Source organism: Barbus barbus (assembly GCF_936440315.1).
Source record: "Barbus barbus genome assembly, chromosome: 33".
NCBI classification, from domain to species: domain Eukaryota; kingdom Metazoa; phylum Chordata; class Actinopteri; order Cypriniformes; family Cyprinidae; genus Barbus; species Barbus barbus.
In genome coordinates this window covers 9,058,471-9,073,161 of record NC_136761.1, presented here as the reverse complement: position 1 = coordinate 9,073,161, position 14,691 = coordinate 9,058,471, and the positions used below count along the sequence as shown (strand labels likewise).

Below are 14,691 nucleotides of genomic sequence, written 5' to 3'. Positions count from 1 at the left end.
GAACATTAAGTAAATTAAGGACAAAGGTCTGGAAAATATGTAATAAAATCAGAATTTTTAAATATACAACCAAGTTAAATTTCAGCCCCAACTACTGATAATGCAATGCATTTTTTTTCCAGTTTCACTTTGTTGTTTTTGTTGTTGTTTTGTCATTAATTTCATTTATGTAAACCGTCACTGCTCTCATTTTGAATTTTGAACTTACATTAAATGTAACAAATATTAAAGAAAAAAATTAAATGTAAATATTCAAGAAAAAAATATATTTAGGCAAAATAATTACGCTCATAGTTTAACAGAACTTTAAAATGAAAAAGTTATTCAGGAAAATGTGTCTCAATCGCAGAATGCAATGTAAGTTGCTTTGGATAAAAGTGGCCGCCAAATGCACAAATGTAAGTGACAGGACAAGTAGATGTTTTCCAAGCATGTTGCACAGATGTAATAAATTGATAATTGAATTTTTTTGCACTTTTATTTATTCATTATTTAGTTTAGCAATTAGTTGTTGCAGCCTTAAAGTATTTTAATGACATGCATTTTCACACTAGTGAGAGTATTTTTTCACCAATATGATGTTAAAACAAAACTATAATCACTATGGAGTTGTTTTCTTAATTTTAGTCGATTCCTGTTTGTTTTGCTTTGCTGTAAACATCTCTGTCTCTGTATATGTTTGCAGCTATCGATCGCTCCATCTCCTCCAGTCTGTCTGATGCGAGAGACGCGTTAGTTAATGCCGTGGTGGATTGTTTAACGGCATATCGTGCTAACGGCTCAAACATCCAGCCCTCCGGCCTGATCGCCCCTGCCGCCCTGCGTCTCTTCCCTCTATATGTACTTGCTCTGCTCAAACAGGTGGGGGCACTGTATGCACATACACCACCAGAGATTCACTTACTAACCACACGTCATTCAAAAGCCTTTAAAAGGATCAAATCTGTTTCGTAGGGGGAAAAGTGCAAGGCAGAAGGCCCCAAATCTGTAAACTGTTGTTTTTTCATCTGTTAATCATTTGATATACTTCATATGTTGCGTGTTTGCTTCCTCAGAAAGCTCTGCGGACCGGCACCAGCACCCGTCTGGATGAGCGAGTGTTTTCCATGTGTGAGCTGAAGAGTCAGCCGCTGCAGCAGATCATGCGCATGGTTCATCCGGACCTGTACCGCATCGACAACATGACCGAACAGGTAACGAACATTCATACGGGTGTGGAATATCATGATGCAGGATTGTGGAGGTCATCCCTTCTGATTAATATTCCATACTGCCATCTGTTGCCATTGAGACTTTGAGCAACAGATTTAATCCCAGATAATTCAGGGTGCACTGGCCCTTTAATTAGTAACAGTATTATTAGTTTTCTTTTGTTAACTTTATTGAATTTACATTCCTTAACAATGCAAAGCATTTATTAATCTTAATCTATTTTAATTTGAACATTTAACAATACGTTATTAAAATCAAATGTTGTGTCTGGTAACATTAGATAATGGGCATGAGATAACATGAACTAAAGATGAACGCCTGTATTTTTATTAAATAACATTAACAAAGATTAATAAATACTGTAACAAGTGAATTGCTCATTGTTGGTTAATTTATGTTAATGCATTTACTATCATTAACAAATCTTATTAAAATAAGAAAAATTACTATGATATGTGACAGTAAAATATAATTTTAAATTTGTTTCAAAATGTTAATTTAGTTTTTTGGTGGGAAAACTGCAAGAAGCCTTTAAAGTGTCTCTTGTCGTCAACAATCAGTTTATAAGCACTTCTCATTACAGTTTGAGCACGTTATAAGTGACCTAAATAATAATTTAGTTTTTATTTCAATTAATTGTGCAGCTCTACTTCAAACCTAGATGTTAAAGGAATTTCACTTTTTTTAACATTAGTTAAACTTTATACGCTGAAAGTTCAATGCAAACGGAGATGTGACTAATATATCTTCTTTTAAAATTATGGCAGTTTAATGCCTACAAAAAATTGCTCATAGGGACTACAACGAGTTATTTCCCGGGTTTGTGACGTCACAAACCCTGATAAACCCCGGCTCCAGGATCATGCAACGAAGGGGCGAGTGGGACTTGAGTCATAAAAAAATGAATTACACTTCCAATACAATTTTCCAAAATATGATTTTGGTCATTTAAGGTAGTTGTTATCACGCTGATATATGTTCAATTGTTCGTTTTTGTGGTAAGTTTGATTTTAGCTAGTAATTTGTTGCTATAAAAACGGGGCGTGTCGTTATGATTGATTGGGTCAGCGGGAGTTTCATCTTTTTTTACAGTCTATGCTTGCGTCCCCCTGCTCTGTATTCTCTCTCTCTCTCTCTCTTATTCAGATCATCAGCTCCAACAATGAACTGTTCCAATAATACACTTTGTGTATAGCCAGACAGATATTTTTTCACCTAGCTATGGGAAGCATTAAACATGGACGTGTATGCGGTTGTCATGCTGTATTAACACTTTAATCAGGATAAAACCATATATTAGAAGCTAACATAGGCAGTAGCATTTACAAATAACAGCATAGCTAAAAGTATGAAACAACAACAAACAAAGAAACATACCATTAAGAGCCGTGTGCTTTCACAGGTTCTGCACCGTATGGACCAGCTAACCAATCTGAGGCCATAGCGTATTTCTGAGGGAGGGGCTTCATAAAAGCAGGACCTGTATTAATCTGACAAATCAACAAAAATCGCTGCCAACAGCTAGTCAAATTTCAGCGGCCAGTTTTTTTTAAAAAGTAGCCAATAATGTTGAAGTGTGGGATATAATGAATAGATTGATGTGTTGTATCTGTCCTGTAGGCGGCGCTGCACCTGAATGACTCTGTGATTCCTCAACCTCCGTTACTGCAGCTCACTGCAGAGAAACTCACCAGAGAGGGGGCCTTCCTCATGGACTGTGGCAGCGTAAGCATTACCACACAAAGCCACATAAGTTATCAGGATAGAGCAACGTTGTGTCGCGGCAGCTTCTCTCAATAATTCTGCACTGTGATTTCTGCCCTTTGCTCTGTAGGTGATGTATTTGTGGGTGGGGAAGTGCTGTAACGAGACATTCATACGTGACGTGTTGGGCTTCCCCAATTATGCATCCTTACCGTCCAACATGGTGAGTGTGTGTGTGTGTGTGTGTGTGCACGTGCACACATGGTGAACTGTTCTTCATTTCTCTTTTTCTTTCACCCTGTTGTGTTAAAGGTGTCATTAGGGATGGGTATCGTTAAGGTTTTAACGGTATTACTACTCTTATCGATACTGCTTATCGATCCGGTACTTTAACGGTATTCTTATCGGTACTTTTTGTTTTACTTTGTTTCTTTGTTCATATTCTTACAGTATCTTATCTTATGTATATAAAACACTAAAAATGCCTGCACTTCATCAATTTGTAAATGCACCAGTGTGCAGGTATTTTTAGTGTTTTATATACATAAGATAAGATGAAGGTCTACTAATATTAATGTTCAGGTAAGTAATAGTTACAAAAGTAATCAGATGTAAATTAGCACTGCATAGTTTTCACTGTATGTACTGATAGATTTATGTTTATTAAAGCTATAACGTTGTTCAGATTAAGAGCTGTGGGTGATTTTCTCTTTGCATTTTGTTCTTTGATTAACATTGATGGCTCAAGCTCCAGTCTGACACTTTAAGACAATATACTGACACGCATCAGATTTTCTCCCAACTGTTCTCGTCCACTTAAAACATAAAAGTGAAGACTCTCATAACCGGCCATTTTGACACATTGTGTGTGTATTTTTTGGCATATTTTTGTGTGTTATTTCGACGCGCCCGAAGCTCAAAGTGTACTTTGCTTGTCCGTTTTGGAGCACGCCACCGCGCAGGCACACGCGCGCACACACATTTCAGCCTGAACAGCATCACTTGTGCAGATTGTACTTTCAACGTTTTACTATAAAATATGTCCTGCAATGTAGCAACAGTAAAGACGGCATTTTATAACAATCACTGATTGAGCTGATTCAGATGTTAAGTTTTGGTTCGGAGGAACGAATCCGCGCCGCTATGAAGGGAAGGGAGTTGTGCTAGAAGAAATGCGGCTATAATCCTTGGAAGCCAAAATCAAAAAAAAATAAAAATACTTAGCTTAATATAACAGCCACAGGCCTAAAGTGTGAGTAGATGTTTGAATAGTTGGTTCTCTCTTCTATCATAATTAAACAGGACTTTCATGTTGCGTGAGCTGAAGCTCCTCCGCGTGAGCGCGGTCTGGCTTCTGAATTTCGCATAGCAAAAATACATCATAGACAAATGTTTGAATATTATTTCACATAAAAACAGCTGGCGACATTATATATATATATATATATATATATATATATATATATATATATATATATATAGAGAGAGAGAGAGAGAGAGAGAGCAACATTAAATGTATGTGTGTTTTCTTAATTTCTCCAATACCGACAGAAGTACCGATAACATCAGAGCTTATCGATACTCCGGTCTTTCATAATTTAGCCCCGAGACCGATTTAATACCGAGTTTCGGTACCCATCCCTAGGTGTCATATCATATTTATCATAACGTCTCTCCTGAAAATGTCATTTTTGTAGCTTTTTCAAAAATCACATTGCATTGATGTCACATGAAGTCTTGCGTAATTAAACATTATAAAGGTACCACCTATTCACATCTAATTACTATTCAGTGACTTAATGAATGACAGCTTGAACCGTGCCAGTCATAGCAGAGCTCATTTATTTAAAGGCATCTTAAAAGCAGAGTAGCACAAACAACCAGTTTAATTTTGAGGGTCAGAAAGAAGTCCAAGGTTATTATCCTAAACTAAAACTAAAACCATAAAAAATGGCATTACTTGAAATGAAATTAAAATTAACTGAGATAAACTAATACACAAGTACTAAAAAAATGTAAAACTAAAGCTTAATAATAAATTATATAGGAATATATATTTTTTGAAATAACAAAAACAACTAAATTAAATTAAATTAATAATAGAAAATATCTATAAAATCTCATTCAAAATATTTCCAAAAACTATAACAGCATATCAATGATACTAAAATAACACGGCAATGGTCGTTAAAAAATATATTTTTGTTGCTGAAACATCAGGGAAGTGATTTATAGACTATGGCCTCTTATGTGTTAAAACAGCATTCCTGGCGCAAACACACATTGGCTCTTGTTTTTTATTATCATATTCTCCATGTGATGAAAGACAGAAGCTGCTTCTGATCAGCATTAGAACATGAACCAAAGATTGTCTTGATTTCAGCTCATTTGTTTTTCATTTTGGAAGGCGTCACTGTCGGTCGGCATTATCTCACCCTGGAGGGGATTGTGGGCCATGTATCAGTTCTCTAAATGATCTAAACCTCACAAAATTCACTCCAGTTTCAAAACAAAAAACACTGTCCTAAACATCTGAATGTTCCAGATTCCCCATACTAAGAAATCAGTTGTATTTATTTTATTTTAAAATTTCATTTTATCTTTTTAAATTTTCCTGGACTCAGTTTTTTTGTTTGTTTGTTTTGTTAAAGCTGCAGTCCGTAAAGTTTTTTTGGTTAAAAATGATCCAAAATTAATATTTGATAAAGTACATAACCAGCCAGTGTTCATTACACAATATTTGTATTCTAAAGAAAACCATTTCGAAGGGAGCATAGTTTGCTTTTGGGGTTAAAATAATTTCTTAATATGAAATTCGAATGGCATGACGGTTAGACTGTACAGAAATTGAAACTACTCGTTAATACACTATACTCATAGTCACGCAATGCTGATGTTGTTAACATGAATAATTTGAGAATAAAGTATAACAATAATAATAATTTGCGCGGTTTGATGTGATATGAGCTAACTGATCATTAGATTTAATCACCATTGGTAGGGCGATATATTGTAATGCTTTTGTCCTCAGTTGGGCAGAACAGACGTGGCAGACTTGTTACTTGTTCAGATGACAATATACGGTGAAAATTCTGATTTGGGTCATATATTCCAAGACATAGGCTAGAATCTGTGATTACTAAGTGTTTGATTCACACCGGTGCGGTGACTGACATTCACCTCAAAACATTAGATTCATCCGCGCTGAACCCGTGCCAGAGTACAGCCCATGTAATAAAGATAATTCCGCACCTGGCTGCAGTACCAGGTTTTCAACAGAGATGGCGACAAAGAGGCAAAACTTACGGACTGCAGCTTTATTAATGTTTTAATTTTTTTAAAATAATTCCATTTTTATTTTTGTAATCAAAAAGCATGTCTAATTAATTAAAATCATGTAACTTATAGAATTTAACAATTTATTAAAAGCTTAACAATTCAATTTTAGGGCCGTATGAAATCGTTTTTTCTTTTTATATTTTTTTTTATTCTTTATTAATGTATAAATAAAATGTTAATGACCAAAAGTGTCTAATTACTTGAAATCATTTAACTTACAGAATTTAACAACAATTTATTAAAAGTTTATCATAAGTTACATTTTTGGGGCCCTATGGAGTTTCCATTTTACTTTTAAATAATTCTGTATTTTCTGTTTTAGTTTTTATGGATTCCATTTAATGGTTTAATTACATTGATTATTACATAACAATCATGTCTAATCAATTTAAACAACTTAATAATGAATTTTTTTACAATAATAGTTTCACAATAAATTATTAATTTCAGAAATTATGTTGTCTGTTTTATTTTTTTATGATTAAATACATATATATTATCAAAAACAGTGGTAATCAAGCAGAGTCATTAAACATATATATATAATTTATTTAATCAAATACATTTTTTTGCTGCAGAAAGTGCTTTATTTTTCATCATATTGACATGAATTGAAAATTTGGAATGAATAGAAAACCCGTTTATTGTTGTTGTTTTCCAGACTGAGATCCCTGAGCTGCAGACGACGTATTCAGAGCGAACTCGAGCGTTCATTTCTTGGCTGCTGGAGTCTAGAACCTTCCATCCTGCTTTTCATGTGGTCAAGTATGTCTGCTCTCTCTGTTTCTCCCAAATCCATACAGCTTTCTTCCTCTCCATCTTCCCCAATCTCTATACAGTATCTCTCCCTTTCCGCCCTTGTTATTCATAGTCACAGGGCAGCATATTGTTCCTGAGGGAGGATGGTGTGTTTTTATGTTATCACAGACTGCCTCCTCTCACTGTGGGAGTTGCATTCCTTCGAAAGTTTTTTTTTTTTTTAGATATTGGATGGTTTTGAAATTCATGTTTTAAAAGAGCCCACTAACATTTCTCTCAGTTTTAGAGGAATACTTCACCCAAAAATGAAGTTTCTTGATTATTTACTCACCCCCACATCTTCTAAGATGTAGATGTTTTGTTTCTTCAGCCGATGAGAAAATAAGGTTTTGGAGGAAAACATTCCAGGATTTTTCTCCATTTAATGCATGTGAATGATGCTCAACATAGACCGTTTTTGATGGTCCAAAAAGCTCTATTTAGACCACTTCAAAATAATCCAGACATCCCCAGCTAACAAAAAAAGACTCTACAGTGCCTTGCGAAAGTATTCATACCCCTTCATTTTTTTCACGGTTTATGTTGCTGCCTTATGTTAAACTGCTTTAAATTACTTTTTTCCACATCAATCTACACTCCATACACGATAATGGTAAAGCAAAAAAAAAAAAAGGTTTTAACATCTTTGCAAATTTATTAAACATAAAAAACTTAAATGATTCCATTGCATAAGTACTCATACCCTTATCTGGGACAGTTGGAATTTAGCTCAGGAGCATTCATATTGCTTGTAGGTGTTACTAGACTTTGAGTGAAGGTAGCCTGTGGCAAATTCAATTGAATGGGTATGATTTGGAAAGGCACACACGTCTTAATAAAAGGTCTAACAGCTTATAATGCATATCAGAGCAAAAACCAAGACCTGGTGTCAAAAGAACAGTCTGTAGAGCTCAGAAACAGGTTTGCGTCAAGCCACACATCTGGGAAAGTGTTCAGAAAAAAATTCTGCTTCATTGAAGGGTCACAGAAGCATGTAGTCTCTGTTGCCCTTAATGGAAGAAGTTTGGATTCTTATAGCTGGCCTCCTGGCCAAACTGAGCAATTGATGGAGAAGGTCTTTGGTTAGAGTGGTGACGAAAAACCGGATGGTAAGTCAAGTTGAGCTCCATGATCGTATATGCAGATAGGAGAAATCTACAGAAGGACAAACATCACTGCAACACTCCCATCGATCTGGGCTTTATGGCAGTGTGGCAAGACTCAATCCTCTCTTCAGTGTTGACACATGAAAACACACTTAGAATCAGCAAAAGCACCTAAAGGACCCTCAGACTGTGAGAAATAATATTATCTGGTCTGATGAACCTCAATTCCAAGCATCATGTTTGAAGGAAACAAGGTTATTTTCATAAACGAAAACTAAAACTAAGATGAAGACGATTGATGAAAAAACAATTTCGTAAACTGAAATAAAATAAAAATGACAAAATATTTGAAAAACTAAAATGAAACGAAACTAACAACAGTTATTGAAAAACTAACTGAAATAAAATAATTAACAAAAATAAATAATCGTTTTCGTAATCATTAAGTTCTCACCCCTTGGCTGAAAAATATATAAGCTGTGTGGCGGTTTAGGGAAATACCTGTAAATGGCGCATCTCTGATGGAGAGACGCAAAGCGGTTTAAAGCAGAGTCCTGCATCCTGCACCAGCAGTACTTAACAGAACACCTGACCCGTTATCCCAAAGCAGCACTCATTTATTTCTGTAGCCTACCAGACCAGAACCATTTGACATAAAGACAGAGGGTCGTGACCTGAACCGCACCTGCATTAAAGGATTAGTTCACTTTTAAAAAAAACTTTTGCTGATAATTTACTCACCCCCATGTCATCCAAGATGTCCATGTCTTTCTTTCTTCAGTCGAAAAGAAATTAAGGTTTTTGATGAAAACATTTCTCCATATAATGGACTTCATTGGGACCCAAACGGTTCAAGGTCCAAATGACAGTTTCAGTGCAGCTTCAAAGGGCTTTAAACGATACCAGACGATGAATAAGGGTCTTATCTAGCGAAACGATCGGTCATTTCAAAAATAAATAAAAAAGTTTAAGTTTTATAAGCACAAATGCTCGCCTTGCTCTGTTCTGTGATGCGCGTTCATGACGTCACGTAATACGCAATGACGTTGAAAAGGTCACGGTTGACTTAGGCGGAAGTACCGAGTCAGTGTTTACAAATGTGCGGAAGGAGGACCATATACACATATTCAAATGTCTTTGTGTCAGTTTATCGTTTAAAATGCCCATTTCGTGTGTGTATCCTGGGTGTTTTAATATTAAAAAGCCTACTGACTCGGTACTTCCGCCTAAGTCAACCGTGACCTTGACAACAGTAGTTGATGACAGACAAATCATAAAAACTGTGAACATGAACCCTAAAAGACGTGTCTGTAAAATCACCAACAACTTCCAGAAAGCTGGGGTGATGCTCTGACAATCTACTGTCCTCAGGAGACTTTGACACAGAATTACAGATGCTACACAGCAAGATGCAAACCTCTGACCAGCACCAAAAATAGAAAGGCAAGATTAGAGTTTGCAAAAAAGCACAAAGGTGAGCCAGAAGAGTTTTGGAACTGTGTTTATGGACCGATGAGACCAAGATGAACATTTATCTAAGTGATGGGAAAGCAAAAATGTGGAGAAAAAAAGGGAACTGCAAATGATCCCAAGCATACAGCCTCATCTGTAAAGCATGGTGGAGGTGGTGTCATGGCATGGGCATGCATGGCTGCCTCTGGAACAGGCCCTCTCATCTTTACTGATGACTTAATGTGTGATGACAGTAGCAGAATGAATTTAGAAGGGTACAAAACCATCTTACCTACCAACATTCAAGAAAATGCCACCAGATTCATTGGGAAGTGCTTCATATTGCATCAGGACAATGACCCAAAACACCCTGCCGGTTCAGTCAAGGAATTTATAAGGACAAAGAAATGGAAAGTCTTAGATTGCCCAAGTCAATCTCCAGATTTAAATCTGATTGAACATGAATTTCACCAGCTGAAGAGGAGAGTAAAGGCAGAAACTCCCCAAAACAAGCAACAATTGGAATTGGCTGCATTAAAGGATGAGAAAAGTATTTCAAAGAATGAGACCAAGAGTCTGGTGATGTCTATGGGTCACAGACTCACTGCTGTGATTGTGGATCTGCAACTAAATAATAGCTTTTAATCTTTTCTATCTGCCTTATGTTCAACTGTCCCAATACTTATGCTCACATCAATGAGTGGGATGAACTCTAAAAGTGCTGTTCTTTTTATTTGGTAAAACATGTATGTGTTGAAACGGCTAATAATAAAATGTGACATTCTGTAGTTTTGTCTCATATTCATCTTTTAATCATGTTTGTAAATGTCTTGACTCCACAGCCAACAGAGCAATTTTGTCTTTACTGTTCAAATACTTATGGAGGGCACTGTATGTATATTATTTGTTAGCTGGATTCATGAAGCTGCCTAAATATGGATTTTGGACTGTCAAAAATGGTCTACGCTGAGCCCCGTTCAGTTGCATTAGATTTTTTTATTTTTGATGTGTATGATTACTGTAATTATTGACATTTCTTTAACCAGGCAAGTCAATTAAGAAAAAACATTATTATTATTATTTATTATGTAATGGAATAACTTAAAAAAAAAAAAATCCAATCAGAATCACAACTTTCCATTTTATAATGCATAGTGTTATTTTAGTATATTATTTTCTACTATTCTAATATTTATAAATACTTTGAATTAGCTTTTATTCTTATTTTCATTGTAATGCAGTGATTGTTCTCTTATAATTTATTTATTTATTTTTTGGGTGATTTTGCTCTTTTCATATATATATATATATATATATATATATATATATATATATATATATATATGCTGGTGTGTATATATATATATATATATATATATATATATATATATATATATTTGTATTTAGCTTGATTTTTATTGAAGTTTTGGTGTTATTTTAAAAACTTTAACTTATCTTAAAGGGATAGTTCACCCAAAAATGAAAATTCTGTCATTTACTCACCCTCGTAGTTCCAAACCTGTATGAATTTCTTTGTTCTGTCGAACACAAAGGAAGATATTTTGTAGAAAGTTTGTAATCAGGCTGTTTTGGGGCACCATTGACTTCCATAGTAGGAAAAAAAAAATACTATGGTAGTCAATGGTGCCCCAGAACTGCTCTGTTTCCCACATTCTTCAGAATATATTCCTTTGTGTTCAGCAGAACAAAGAAAATAATCAGGTTTCCATCCAAGGATTTTTTTGCGAAAAAATATTTGGCGCTTTAAAATATTTACGATATAGCTGATGGAAATATCAATTATTGATTCAATTTCTCATGTGTCAACAAAATCTTTTTCCGTTTAACTTTAGCGCATAAATTCCATATCGATACTTAAAATGTCGCAAAAATTTGTTTGGAAACACTTTTTGTCGAGAAAAGGGGCTTTAACGCAAATTAATGCGGTGTCATATGACAGAATTAGCCTATAGGCAGCGTCCGTGTTCATGGTGTTCCTCACGTTAAAGCACCGTTTCCCTGTAGTTCAAAAGTGCATTAAATCATATTCATATTATTAAGTTGTATCTAAAATTGTTATACATGGTAGGAAAAAGACGAGTTACCTCTCAAACATACTTATCTTAATTTGGTGTTAGTAGGCTAGCCTACATTTATATGATTATTATAAATTTTTGTTTACAGTGCACTGTTCAGTTTAAACAGCCTGTAGTCCATGCCTTTCAGCTTGACCACCATAACCCCCTGATATTTTGCCAAGCACATTTTGTTTTACATATTGGAACGTGAAGTACAAAAGTTTAAATCAATTAGTTTTGGCTTATTAGAGTTCTTTCTACCGTTAAATTTAAATGATTTGTTGTGGAGTGAGGGGAAATAAAATATTTTTGGCTGACTGTATTTTATTATGACATGAACAGGCTGCGTTGTGGAGTCCGTAGGCTATGCTTAACTGCTCGTGAGGCGCCGGCACTATCGCTTGTTTGTTTGTTTTTTCCCCCTTTGTAAAAGTGGAAACAACTTGCACTAGCCTACTCCTTCATTTGTGGTCATATAAGAGTAAGACATTCAAAATATTGATTTTATTTGTGTACATTCACAATAAAAAACAAAACGTACTTTTGTGAAATAAAGGAAAACTGCCGCTTTCTCAAGAGTGCATCACAAAAATGAACCGAAATTCTGCATATAGGCTGCTTATTGTTGCAGTTTTTTTTTTTTTCATAAATTATTTAGAATATATTTTGCATATGGGCCTGTTTCTTTTATATATAATAGCTTATGTTTTTCTCCGTTCGCAGAAGCGCTGCAGATGCACAAATCTTCGCGTTCATGTAGTTTATGCTGCTTTTTGCGTGTATAAAATGAATCCCTGGAAAACAAATGTAGGTATTTATAATGGGTCAAGCCACCTATCAATTTAAATTTAATTTACTTGTAATTTAACATAATCTTGTCGGTTAACGGTTAATATGGCTTAACGACTGTCGGTTAGGAGAAATAAAATAACCGGAATGAACATTCCCATTTCCTATAAAATTCCTATATCAGAAAAATGATAATAATACAACTGCAACTGTTTATGATCATTGCTTGATTATCAACAGTGGCCTATCCGTCTAGTCTATAACAAAGTACAAAAAAAAAAAACTCATGACACTTATTTTATGTAGGCCTATACAATTTAATATAGGCTTTTTTTTGTTTGTTTCAAATGGATGAAGAACAGCTAGTCTAGCCTATAATTTACGCAATAGGATAAATTATGTATGGAAACAACTCAAGGGCAACATTTTTTTGCGATACACCAAAACTTATGCGACAATTCGTTTTTTTAGGGATGACGTCATGACGCACACCGTTTTATCGGTAAACGGCCAGTTGGATGGAAACAGGCTGTAGACAACAAATTTCACAGTTTTTTTTAACGCATATCTCTTTGCCGACAACAAAACAGCGCAAAATCTGGATGGAAACTTGATTATTCATACAGGTTTGGAACTACTTGAGGGTGAGTAAATGATGACAGAATTTTCATTTTTGGGTGAACTATCTCTGTAAAAACAGATTTCCAAAGAAATGGGAACGGTTTTGGTTCCTCTTTACTTTCATAGTTTTTTTTTTTGTTTTTATGTTTTTTGTGGGACCCGAAACTGATTGTTTAAAATACTTCAATGACAGAATTTTTATTTTCATTGGATGGACTGTCTTTTCAAAGACCAGAAATCAAAATTGATCGCAATTTATATTTTGATGAAAGATTGGAAGACACATTGTTCAGATAAATCATTCACTAGGGAGAAATAGGGAGGGTTATGATTTCATGTTGACTTTAAGCCTCATGCAATTATTGTCTTTCTCCAGGGACGACGCCTCGACCAAGACCAGTTTTTTCCAGCACCTCGTGGAGGACCGCACTGAATCTGCCTTTTCTTATTATGAGTTCTTGCTTCACATTCAGCAGCAGATGTCGAAGTAGAATGGAGGAACCCCATAGAACCGGCCCCAGGTTTAAGGCTAGCTTCTGTTCTGCGGCTCAACTATAGCAAGGAAGCTCTTTGATTGGACCGCAGAGAGGCAGAGACACGCCCCTTGGCCCCACCGGCCAATCAAAGCCTGTGGCTCTGTGGATGGAATGTTTAAAGACAATTAAGCATAAAAGAAGTTAAAAAGTCAATGATTAATGGACTATTATGGCAAAAAAAGAGAGCGCAGAGGACAAAGATTAAATGTGGACTTGACTTGCACATAGAGACACTGAACAAGCTGTTTTCAATCATTCCCATCTGCTTACTTCCCTTTCATATGTAGCCATCATCATGAGTAGCCAGATGCAGAGAAGAACATTTTCTGTCTTCATTTTCCTGTATGTTATATTGTATTTTTGGGTTTTAATACATGCAAAACATGCGGAGTTCTTTGTTGCATATTATTATTCACTCTAAAACATCCGTTCATACAAACTTTGTGCTTTTATGTTTTCTTTATTTGCTCCTTTTGTTCTCCTCCTGTCACTTCCCCTCTCTCAATGCCTCCTGTCCTTATGTAATGTGGCTTGTGAAACCGTGTCCGTCATGATGGTGTAATAATTCATCAGTCTTCATCCAGCATTGACTCAACAGTGGCTGCGCAAACTCTCCTCTCGTCTTCTCAACATCAGCTGCTTGAAACGGTTCAATGAAGCTACGACGTTCCTCGCTGGCAGCGCATTGTTTTCTTTGAGAAAACCGATCAGGCCACCAACAAATGTTGCTGTCCACTTTGTAACTCTCAACACAAAATATTTTAATGTGCTATAATTTATGACAAGCTTATTGAATAAAGTGAAATGAGAATTCTAGTTTGTGTGTTTGGTTCATTGTCTGCTGCAGATATCATTGGTACAGTAAGTTTCTTTGGATAATTGGAATATTTGTTTAGATAATTAATTGGATGTTTTAATAATAATAATCATTATTATATTTATTAACATTTATTTAACCAGGCAAGTCAGTTAAGAAAATAGTGTATAGCTTTTAATAGTTTAACAGTTGTAAAAAATTTCCCCTCAAAAGCAGAAATGAATCACTTCTGTAATCTC

General features: G+C 35.3%; 1 protein-coding gene across 2 annotated transcripts in view; it reads left to right on the top strand.

The window, feature by feature from the left end:
- LOC306853620 (protein transport protein Sec24B-like) overlaps positions 1 to 14,452 on the top strand; it is a 34,547-nt gene extending 20,095 nt beyond the window's left edge. The window contains exons 19-24 of one of the 2 annotated variants that reach the window (XM_079391163.1): positions 686 to 861; positions 1,056 to 1,193; positions 2,833 to 2,937; positions 3,047 to 3,139; positions 6,917 to 7,020; positions 13,476 to 14,452. In XM_079391163.1, coding sequence (XP_079247289.1) covers positions 686 to 861; positions 1,056 to 1,193; positions 2,833 to 2,937; positions 3,047 to 3,139; positions 6,917 to 7,020; positions 13,476 to 13,590 — 731 coding nt within the window. In that variant the 3' untranslated portion in view covers positions 13,591 to 14,452. Of the gene's footprint in view, positions 1 to 685; positions 862 to 1,055; positions 1,194 to 2,832; positions 2,938 to 3,046; positions 3,140 to 6,916; positions 7,021 to 12,949; positions 13,119 to 13,475 lie in introns of those variants that run through there. The other variant, XM_079391164.1, reaches the window with a different exon arrangement.
- Positions 14,453 to 14,691: the final 239 nt, after the last annotated feature.